The 11,438-nt window shown below is 35.4% G+C and overlaps 1 protein-coding gene and 1 non-coding gene across 2 annotated transcripts; one reads left to right on the top strand and one right to left on the bottom strand.

Annotated features, from left to right (window-relative positions):
* Positions 1-622: 622 nt before the first annotated feature.
* On the top strand, positions 623-1,919 carry LOC18026404 (WEB family protein At2g17940). The gene is made up of 2 exons (XM_006409156.2): positions 623-769; positions 1,362-1,919. Exons 1-2 carry the CDS (start codon positions 623-625, stop codon positions 1,857-1,859), a joined length of 645 nt encoding a protein of 214 aa, XP_006409219.1. The 3' UTR covers positions 1,860-1,919.
* Positions 1,920-8,210: 6,291 nt separating this feature from the next.
* On the bottom strand, positions 8,211-8,317 carry LOC112089997. The gene has a single exon (XR_002901356.1). It is a non-coding gene; the product is annotated as a small nucleolar RNA R71 (small nucleolar RNA).
* Positions 8,318-11,438: the final 3,121 nt, after the last annotated feature.

Raw genomic sequence — 11,438 nt, 5'->3', positions numbered from 1 at the left:
CAAGAGAAACAATCTACACCGCGTAGCTACTCCTCCGTCTCCGACGATTTCTCACTTGAATAGGTCAAAAGAAACAAGTAGAAGTTTATGAGGGTTTCTACAAGAGCTACTAAATTAGGGATAATTCAGGGAGATTTACGAGAGCAAAGAGCAACGACGACTATGGAAGATGATAGTTCTCTAAGTAATTTTCCCTCTCATTTTTGTTTTTTTTTTTCTTCTTCTTCTCTGTGACTCCTTTGAAGTGAGTCTGAGAACTCCGACACAATTCATGAGAACGCCGACTTGTTTGTACCGATCAGTTTTTATTTTTTTCGTTTCTATTTAATGGGCCCAAAATTAGGCCCAATTTAAAATCTTAAGGCCCATAAAAAGAAAATTAAAAAAATGGAGAGGAGAGGTGTTGTTATCAAGACACTCACATTTAAGCTAACGAATATTATTAGAGAGAACCAAATCACATCATTTCTTTTGCAATTAACCAAAATTCAAGTGTAGTGAACGCCAAGAATCTAACACCCTCTAAATTACTATATAATACCAAAGGATTCACTAATTAATTGTGTTATTTATATATATATATATATATATATATTGATCGAATGTACGTATAAGGAGAACAATGGAGAGAGAAAATGGTTGTAGAAGCGTGTTAGGCGGTCGTGCGGTGATAGACACGAGACCACCGTTTGGATCGGTGAAAGAAGCGGTGGCTTTGTTCGGAGAGAAAGTTTTAGCCGGAGAGATCTATGCAACTAGGCTTAGAGAGGTAAACAATTTCCATTTAATTACAAAGATTGTTGATTTGAGAACATTACTATTTGGGGAATATATCAAACAATTCACCTGAATATCTATACAAATTAAACTTATTTGTGTATTTCTATTAGTTAAACTTGATATACAACCGTTAAAATACATGAAAGTTTTGTACGTATAAAAGGAACCCTAAAAAAATGGGGGAAAAACACATATTGAGGAAATAATTTGAAGTATTTTATGAAGGGTCAAACAATATTTACTAATTCATTTTAGATGAGTTCATTATTTTTGGAGACGAATTTCATTGTTTTTCCTTCTCTTTTTGATTCCACGTTGTATAATTATTTTTTGGTTGGATTGTTTGCCCCCTAGCTCTATGGTTTTTAGGAATGTTGTTGGTTCTTTTGTAAAATTCTTTTCCATCAACTAGGATCTTGAATTCTAATTTTGAACGTGTGAACGATATTCAAACAAAATATAACTTCGAAACCATGCATATATAGTGATATAACACGTCCATAATCTAATTTCCATTGTATGATAATTAATAACGCATATTTTTTTCTTTCTACATCGCAACATGTGATTAACGGTTTTAGATACGGACAAAGGAAACAAATTCAACTTCGAGTCATCAATCGAGATTACGATCCCTAACACTTGAGCTCGAGCAGACAAAACAAACACTTACAAGAACCTTACAACTAAACACCATCCTCTCCAACAGAATCAAAACCCTAACACATGAACTCGAACATGGGAGTAAAGAGATCCAACGACTCAATACAATGAGGTCGAGCCGACTAGACAACCCGGAGGTCGAGGAACTCAAGTTCGTGGAACAACATCAAACGACGACTTCCAAAGATGTTGAAGAAGAGGTTGTAACAACGGAGGAGCTGGAGAAGAGGAGACTCGTGACGTTTGCGAGCTCGCCTTTGCTGACACGTGTGATGTCAAGTGTCGAAGTCGAGGAGGAGAAGAAGACGAAAAAAGAGAAGGTTTTAGAGAGAGTTTTTTCGATTAAGAAGACGAAATTAAAGAGGAGGTTTTCTCCTTTCATGGGATGGTTTAGAGTAACCACTCGAGGAGATTGATCAGTCTTCAATATTGCATGGTTATTGGTTATATGACCTTGTATTGTTATATAATATAGTTTATGTGATGTGTATGATCTCGTTTTACAATTTCATTGAATGAGTTTTGTGTTCTAAATATTAATATGTTGCAACGATCTAACATTGATTCATTACACTTTTCTAGAATATTAAGATGAAAATACTAATTAGTTACATCAGATTGAATTCTTATATTTATACTTTTTTTTCTCGTCAACATTCACATGTATATATTATTCAACAGGTCCACTCCGTAATGGAGGCGGGTTCGGAGGCAGGTCAAGCAATGACTTAGGGCCACCATATTTTCTTAAAGCATCTTCATGGCCACCATATTTTCTTAAAGCATCTTCATCCCTCATAGGGGTTCTTAAATTTATTTTCATAATAAATTTGTCAATTAAAAAAAGTTAAGAACTCCTTTTTTGCATGTCCATCTCTGATATTCTTAAAAGGTTCTTAAAATTTTAAAAGTAATTACTTTGAGCTGATATTTACAAATCTATTCTCTTCTCAAATCCAAGACGTGTGGGTCTGTTTTTTTAGCCCAAACACGAAAAAACTTTTCACCAATGACAACGTGCTGCGTTTTTAAAAACTCTCCTTAGATGGAATTTTCACACAAGAACCTAACAATTCAGGTTCTTAAGTTTTTATTTTTTTTTATTAGTTAAATTAGCTAAAAACCTTTTAACATCCCAACGATGGAGATGGTATGAGTTACTTACAGATAACATATTTAGTGTGGATTACTAGTTTTTTTTTTATAAACTATATATAAATACCCTTTTATTTACATATTCCAACAGTTTGAAAATGCCAGTGTCCAGATATGATATTTCAGATTTTTGCAGTCATTGACATATAAAGACACAAAATTTTCTAGCATATTTATCTCTGTTGTTAACATTCATTGCCGAGGTTACTAGTTTGTAAGACACAAAATTTGAAAACCATGTTTTTATTTAAAATATTATTTCTAACTAAAAAAATAATTGATTTTTGTCACGTAATTATCTAGTTTTACTTATGTTTTCCTTATATTTTAGAGGAAGTTTGTAATAATATTACCTAAATTTATTAAATTTGAAAACTAACTCATGTTTTCAAAAGTTTAAAAATTAACCTTTAAAAATAAAAATTACCAAAATACTATAAATAAACTAAAAGATTTCAGTAAATAATCTCGTCTTTAGTACTGCATGGTTCCGCTCTGCAAAAACTCTGAATCATTCTCTTGAAGCTCATACTTTTCATCATAAATGATCCGCTTGCCCTTAAATGACCCAGCCAAATAGGGAAATCCCAGATAAAAAACATAACTATTGCTTTCCAGTTGGCTGATCTTGATTCTATTGTAACGCTAGAATAAAATTACATCAGAGTCTAATGGCAATTTAAGCTAAAAAGACAAAGACAAAACAATTGTTTTTATATACTGATAAAGACAAAGACAAAGACCTAATCATTGTCTTTGTTTTCAGCAATGATACATAAATTAATAAGAAAGAAGCCTTATCGATCTAATATAGGTGTATATGGTATGCTTATCTCTAAACTTTGCTAAAGATGACTAGTTGGACAATTCTTTCATCATCAACTATATATCTATTATAATTTCAAGTTTATAAGGATCTATCTGTTCGTTTGTGGAGAAAAAGGTTAGTTTTCAAAGTTTTGAAAACATGAGATACTTTTCAAATTCAAAGAAGTTTTTAGATTATTAAACAAAATCTATAAATTATTTATTTTTTGCTTATTTTTTGCTTGATTTTATATTATGTTTTTCTTATATTTAATTTTATGTTTTGTTTATATTTTTCTTAATAATTTCCTAATATCAAAAAATGTTAAGTAACTGATTTCAAGTCATACTAATATGGTTATTTATCTTTAACATGTTTTGGTATAAAAATTATTGCGTTATTTTGGTATAAAAATTACCGTGTTATTTTATTGATTATACCGTTAAAGATACTTCATATAATATTTTATGAAAACTTGAATAGAACTGGCACATGTTTTCACATTCCTTTGAAGAGCTGGATACTTAAGAAAATGGTTTAGACAAATGATACTTTTGTGAGGCAAATTACTAAACTCTCTCTTATTTTATTTTTTTGGTTTTTATTTGGCTCCTTTATCAACATTTCTTACTTTATGATTACTAATATTTTGTTTTCTTCATATCTTTCATCTCATTAATTACTTCTAGTTTTACATGATAATCTGTGTTTTACCTCTTGTAAAATTTCTCATAAACATGAAGGTCATGAGAATTAGAGTTGAATAAGTAAATATTAAGATCTAACAAATGTAAAATTTTCATTAAAAATAGCAAAATGGTATTGATAAAATATATTAACTATCAAAGTATATTCATTTGGCATTGTTGTAAAATGTAAATAGATATACCAATATTTTATCCGCTATATATATATATACAATATAGAATTCCAGAATATATATATATATATATATATATATATATCTCAGTTTAAATGTTTTCGTGATAAAAAATGTAAGGAGAAATAATTTTTAGAAATAATGTTTTGGTTTTTTTTTGTATTTTTTATAAATGCATTGAGATTTTTTTTGTACTACAAAAATTTATAATTTACAAAAATACACATTATTTATCTTGTTTTAAACCACCATTTTTGTTGGATTGGGGCTGCTATTCAAACTAGGTGATCGATTTACATCATGTATAAAAGAATTGGTCTGTAAAATTTGAAGATCATGTTTTAGTTATTTCTTTTGAATGTGATTTTCTACATAGACACTAGAATGACTATTTTTTTTTTAAAAAGAATCACTGTATAATTTGTAAGTCTAAACACTAACTTGAATTAAATGGGAAGAACGAATTTATTTTTTATAACTAAAGTAACAAAAAGAAACGATAAACAAAAAAAAAAAGTTGTATCTTCTAAAATGTTATCTTACTCTTCTCCTTCGACAGTCACTTTATACAGGGGGTTGAAGAAATTGTGTTAGATTAAGAAAAGATTCAGGTATAAAATCAAATCTCTTAAAATGTTGGTAAATCTATTTTTGGTAGATAAGTAAGATTATACATCTAACATGATATTTTACCTTCAAATTAAACACCAAACTGAACTGAGGAAATTAGGATCACCCTCCGGTCCAGTTAACAGTAACCTCTTTAACATCCTTAGATTTTCCGGTTTTCCCAACCAGTACATGACGCATGCTTTACTTAAGAAATGGTAAACATTGACGTATGTCATCTTTTGGGATCATAAAAAGGGATACTAGCTTGGAATCGCATCAACAAGATAATGTACCTGAGTAAATCCAATGTCATTCATAATAACCGTTGTGACAACTAAATTGACGAGCTTCTTCTTGATCCTGAAAGTTCATCAAATGAAACATCCTCAAAACTCATAGTAACTGATTAGGGTTTTTTTTCTTTTGCAGATCTGCTTTCGCCGTTGGAGGTTAACGTCATTTCCTGCCTCAAAACGGTTAGTAGATATTGTTCCGAAGTTATATACTTAGCAATTCTTATATTTCTTCTATCTTCCTGTAATTTTGTCTGTCGGGTTTGAGTTAGATATGTCCGTTGGGTTTTTTTTCCCAGATCTGGTTGCATTTTCTCGATGCCAGCTTCATCTAATAACGGCAGTAAACAGTATAAACTTTGTAGATTCCATTTGGATGATTTGTTTTAGTAGACTTCATATACAGTATTTATCATGTATTGATTGCTTCGGTTGGGTTCAGTAGACTGCATATGTGATAACACCGGATTTTTACCATTTTTATGGATCATTTTAATATCTTTTACAGGTGTTTTTACTCCGTTTTAAAAGGTTTTCAAAGAATTTCTATGTTTTCGGATTTTAAAAGACTTTTCAGGTAATTTGGGATAAAGAGGCACAAAATAGAACAAAAAGACTCTTTTGGATAAATGCAGACAGTCAAAACTCTCATGGAGAGACGAGACCTTCTAAACGTCTGATCACCCTCAAAATTGGACAACTTATAGAAGAATCAACCAGCTTTCAAATGCACTTGGTTTGGAGACATTCCAACGGTTGGATCTCAAGATATTCCATTAGCCCCGGAGCCACGCGGAGTCGGCCAGCAACTCACGCGACCGCGGCCAACAAGCTATTTTCCGCGGTCAGAAGCTTCCCGACCGCGGCCAACAAGCCAATTGCCGCGCTCACAACACTCCCGACCGCAGCATTCAACCTCCGACTTAAAGTCCACTTATCTGAAGCCCAAAGTCATTCCCAGCCTCAATTCCGGAACCCTAGAGACCATGGAGTATTGGAGACTATAAATACATGTCATTTAGGTCGTTTTTAGGGAGAGATTTTCATACTTTACAGAAACCCTTTTCCTTTAGCCGTTTTTATGAGATTTTTGTAGAAGATTGTTCAAGTCCGAGTTCTTCAATAGAAAAGTTTTCTTTATCTCTTTTCTTTACTGTTTTTCATTACTTTTAATAAAACCAATGATGATGTCGAACTCAGCCATGTCTGAGTAGATCCCGAGTTGGGCTTAGGGTTCCCGAAAGGGGCTCTCATAATCGATTAAGACATCTAGGTTTATAGATCTGGGATTTCGACCAGTTCTCTGTTTATTCTTGTTCTTATTGCATGTATGCTTGATTGATCACCTAGTATCTGATCTAGATAGTTAGTGTTGCGAAAGTTTTCATTAAGTATCAGCCCTAGAATGAAACAAGCGATTTTTCCGTAGGAGTGGAAACCTACCTGCGGTGAGATCGTGAGTATTGACGAGTCTTGTGCAGCTCTTGCGTTCTCTCCCTTCCAGGGCCAGAGTGGAAACCTACTGGTCAGGGTTGCGAGAAACAGTTGGTTATGATCACGACAGTGACGTAGTCATACCGCCGTACTCTAGCTCTAGAACCCATATATTGTTATTCGTCAATCCCAATCTATCTACACTAATGTTAAAACCGATTATGATCCCTTAGAGTTCCCAAAAGCTCAGCGTTTTTAGCCATAGTTTACAATTCCATCGATTTTTACTTGCTTTCTTAGACCTGCATTTCAATTTCCTTAGTTCATTATTTACTTGCTTTATTTACATTTCATGCAATATTTTACTTGCCTTATTTTTGTTTAGTTCGATATTTTACTTATTCCATTTGCATTTCATTCGATTTTCTTTACCTGCTTTTTAGGATAGATTTATTTGCTTTCTTTTGTTTTAGTTTAATTCGCAAGAAAAACAACCAACCTTTAAAACCAATTTAGTCTAGACATAAAGTTAAAAATCGTAGAAGAATACCAGGCACACAAATCTCTGTGGATTCGATCCCTAAATACTACAACAGATTAGCTGTGCACTTGCGGCTTTCATTTGTTTTGTTAAGGGAAAAACTTGTTCCCTCACGTAGTTGACACGAGCACGCATCAAGTTTTTTTGGCGCCGTTGCCGGGGATTTGTTTCGCTGCCTTTTGCTATTTTTCTTGTTTTAACTTCTGTTCTAGACACCTGATCTCTAGTTCTTTCTTAAAGTTTTTCTGAACTATCTTTCCCTTCTTTTGTCTTTCTCTGAATTGCATGAATACCAGGCGTAGACCTGCAGGAGACATTCCAATTCTAGACGAGATAGACAGACACGAAAGAGAACTTCGAAGACTTAGACGAACGCAAAGAATGGCCAAAGACGACCAGCCTGGAGATCCTATTAATCGAAATTTAAATATGGACCAAGAAGGGTCCGAACATGGAGAAAACGAAAAGAATGATCACATAGAAGGTGATCATGCTCGACAAGATGGAGAGGAGGATAAGGTTCTTCCAAGAAACCACCAGAACCGAGAGAGAGAAGGACGTGAAGACCTTGATCCACCCATCAATGTAGCCGATGGTGACCACCCAGCAATGCAGCCGAATGAACGCGTTCACCGCCCCATTCCGCCAGCAAATCAACACCGAAGACAAGCCAGGAACCATCGCATAGCTGACTTTGATGCACCTACTCAAAATTTTCAGAATCGATCTGCGATTAAAGTACCATTTCCAAACCGGAATGAGTTTGAAGTCAAACCTCAAATCATCTCATTGGTGAAGCAAAACCAGTTCCATGGAGTTCCTTCTGAGCACCCAATGGACCATATCGAGCTTTTTGAAGAAATTTGCAGCATGATGAGAACAAACCAAGTTCCACCTGACTATTTAAAGTGTAAGTTGTCCCTTTTTTCATTAGCAGATAAAGCTCACCGTTGGTTGAAGTCTTTGCCTGCAGGATCGATTACTAATTGGGAAGAATGTAGAACTGCTTTCCTGAACCACTTCTACACTAAGTCAAGGTCGAACAATCTGAGAACGAAGATCTCAAACTTTCAACAAGGGCCAACTGAATCTTTCTATAAAGCTTGGGAACGTTTTAAGGAGTATGAACGTGATTGCCCTCATCATGGATTTCATGGATCAAGCCTGCTGAGCACATTTTACCGAGGTTTGCAACCAAAATACAAACTTTCACTTGATACAGCTAGCAATGGAGATTTTGGGCAAAAGACGATAACCCAAGGAAGAGCCCTCATCGAAAATTTGGCTCAAGCCAATAGCAATGACTGTCCTGAATATGATCGATCGATGAAGCAAGCCGGAACAGACAACAAGGAGATAACCGAGTTGAAGAACATGGTGAGCCAGCTTCTGAAGAGCAACAATCGCCTGATCCATGCTTGTGAAACCAACAATGGCGCAGAAGAGGAAGGACCTAGTGATATCGATCACATTAATCAAGCATTTCAAGAAGAAGATGTGAACTACGTAGGAGCACTGGTGCCATACCAAAATTGCTCCAACAACAACTTCCGGAATGCAAATTACAATAATCTCTCTTACCGCAATCCAAATGTGGAGAACCCTCAAGATCAGTACTACCCACCTCAGCAAAAATCATTCCAAAAAAAGTTTCAAGGTGGAAACTTTGGAGGAATAGTATCATATCAACCGCGACAGCCATATAACTACCAAGGTACGGGTTTTAACAATCAATTTGTACAACAGCAGGGAGTCACGACGAACCAGCTAGCTTCACAAATCGGTAGACTTGAACAGTCAATCTAACAGCTCGTTATGACGAACGAAAAAGCGTCTAAAGATGTGAACGTGAAAGTGGACTGCATGTACAATGATCTGAATGGTAAGTTTGAATCTTTATCTTCGCACGTAAAGAAGTTAGATGTGCAAGTCACCCAAACAGCCGACTCTATGAAGAGGCAAAGTGGAGTTCTTCCAGGAAGAGTTGAAGATAACCCTAAGAAGTTTTGCAACGCCATAACAACATTGCCCGAAGAAGAGTCCAGGACCGATGGAAAGAAAGAAGAAATCCCAATCTTTGTACCACTGTACAAGGACATCGATCCCAAGCAGCCACCGTTTAAGGTACCCGAACGATCACCGTTTCAAAGGTTTACCAAAGCCGATGATCCGGGACGTTTTGTTTTCCAGTGTTTCATTTCAGGAATCAAGTTTACAGACTGCTTGTGCGATTCCGGAGCCAATGTCAATATCATGTCTAAGGCATTTGCCGAAAGATTGGGCATAAAAACCTTAAGGACATCGACGGTTAAGGTTATCTTTGGAGATTCATCTCAAAAAGATACTGAAGGGACGATTCATGATCTACAAGTTCTAGTGGGAGATAAGATTGTTCCAGCAGATTTCCAAGTCCTGGAGATGGATAAAGACAAGGAGAGGCCACTCATTTTCGGGAGACCATTCCTAGATACAGTAGGAGCAATAATCGATCACACAAACCGGCATGCTGTTTTCCTCAATGTGGACAGAAAAAGATATTATCCTACTATCTTAGATGAATTTCCAAGTAAAGGAAACAGGCTAAAAGAAAAAGAAAAGGAAAAGCCGAAAGCTTTTGCAAAGATCAAGATCATCATTCCACCGGACGCAACAGAAACTAGTGAGGACCAGATCCAGGAGCTGATCGAAAACACAAAAAGGGTTCTGAACAACATTAAAGTCCGAAAGAAGAGTAAAGGTAAGAAGACTTCTCTTCAAGGAGAAGAAGTAAAACCTCCACCAACCGGAAGTGATAAAGGCACATCAAGTGGAGTGCCATTCAAATCAGCCTGATTCATCATGCTTACGTCGAGCTAAACGACTTAAAACAAAAGTGCTTAATGGGAGGCAACCCATTTAGGTACTCTTTCTTTTAGTTTTCTTTTCCTTTTTAGAATTTATGCTTTCTTTTTCTTTTTAAGTTTTAGGTATTTTATAAAACAATAAAAAACAAAAAAACAAAAAAATCAGAAAATTAGAAAAACCAAGGAGAAAAAGGTAGGTTTTTAGCTGCTCGGCCCGGCAAAGACAAGAAGATTGGACAATAGGCCGCAGGAGGAAGACCCGCGGTCGCAACTGACGGAACCGCGGCAAAAGGTGCATCGACCGCGGCACCGTGAATGTGACCGCGGCCAAGCCCTCAGCCACCGCGGTCGCGCGTCTCCTGACCGCGGCCGTTGGTTGTTGAGATGATTCCGCGGATTTCTGCCGCTTCCCGGTGTTGCCTGGTGATTCCCGGTTTTGCCTGGTGGTTCTCGGTATTTCCCGAAATGTTCCCGGTAAAATCCGAAAAGATCCTCCGTAAGTTTTAAACTTTCCTAATGTGCAAACAAGAAAAGGTAAGTTCCCGTAAACTTAAAAATTTCCAGAAATTTTCCGTTTTTGCTTCAAAAACTCTTTTTAAAGAAAAGAAACAAACTTTTTGGATCAAAACTCTTTCTTCTCTTCTCTTCCAAAAGACTTGGAGATTTAGGAGAAAGAACACATTTTCAATTTTTAAGCTTTTTAAGAGATTTTTGGCTCAAACCTCACTCTTTTTCGAAGCTGATTTCAATTCTGCCATCAATTCTCTCTTTCCAGCAAGGTATGAACCTCAAACTCACCATTCTTACTCGATTTTGAACTTAAGGTTTTCTTTAAAAACCCAGAATCTTGGTCTATTGATGGTGGAAATAGCTTAAGAATGATAGATTATCCATTTAGGTTATCTTAAAATCGATTTTAGCACCTAGCTTAAGAGGAATTGAGAGTTTTGAAATTTGGATTCTTCATGCTTCATAAAAATCGAATTTGGAACAGCAAAATTGATGAATTTGATTTAGTCTTGTGTGATTAGTGATTAGTATTGGGTAATCTTTAGAATTCACATGGAAATTGCTAATAAAAACCGATTTTTAGAAGATTTCTATGTTGAGAACATCAAAAATCCGAATTTAGTTATGAACTACTTGATTTCTCTGATTTAAAATCAATTTTGTTTGCTAATAGTTTTAATTAATCTATTTATACTAGTATTCGTATAACAGATCTTAATGTGTTAAAATTAGCACCCAAATTCACTCTTTTTCCAAGAAACATTTCATTTTGCAGAAAATGGATGAAACCAGATCCCGAAGGAGCCGTCGAACTGGTGGCAGCTCCGATGACATTCCTGACGATGCTACTCTAGGAGAGTACATGCTGAACCAAGCCAGACCGAGAAAAAGAAGCTATGTGATGAGATTGCTCCAGCAA

This window comes from Eutrema salsugineum, unplaced genomic scaffold, assembly GCF_000478725.1.
Source record: "Eutrema salsugineum unplaced genomic scaffold, Eutsalg1_0 scaffold_11, whole genome shotgun sequence".
Lineage (NCBI taxonomy): Eukaryota > Viridiplantae > Streptophyta > Magnoliopsida > Brassicales > Brassicaceae > Eutrema > Eutrema salsugineum.
The sequence above is the reverse complement of the archived record's forward strand: the minus strand, read 5'-3'. Positions and strand labels throughout refer to the sequence as shown.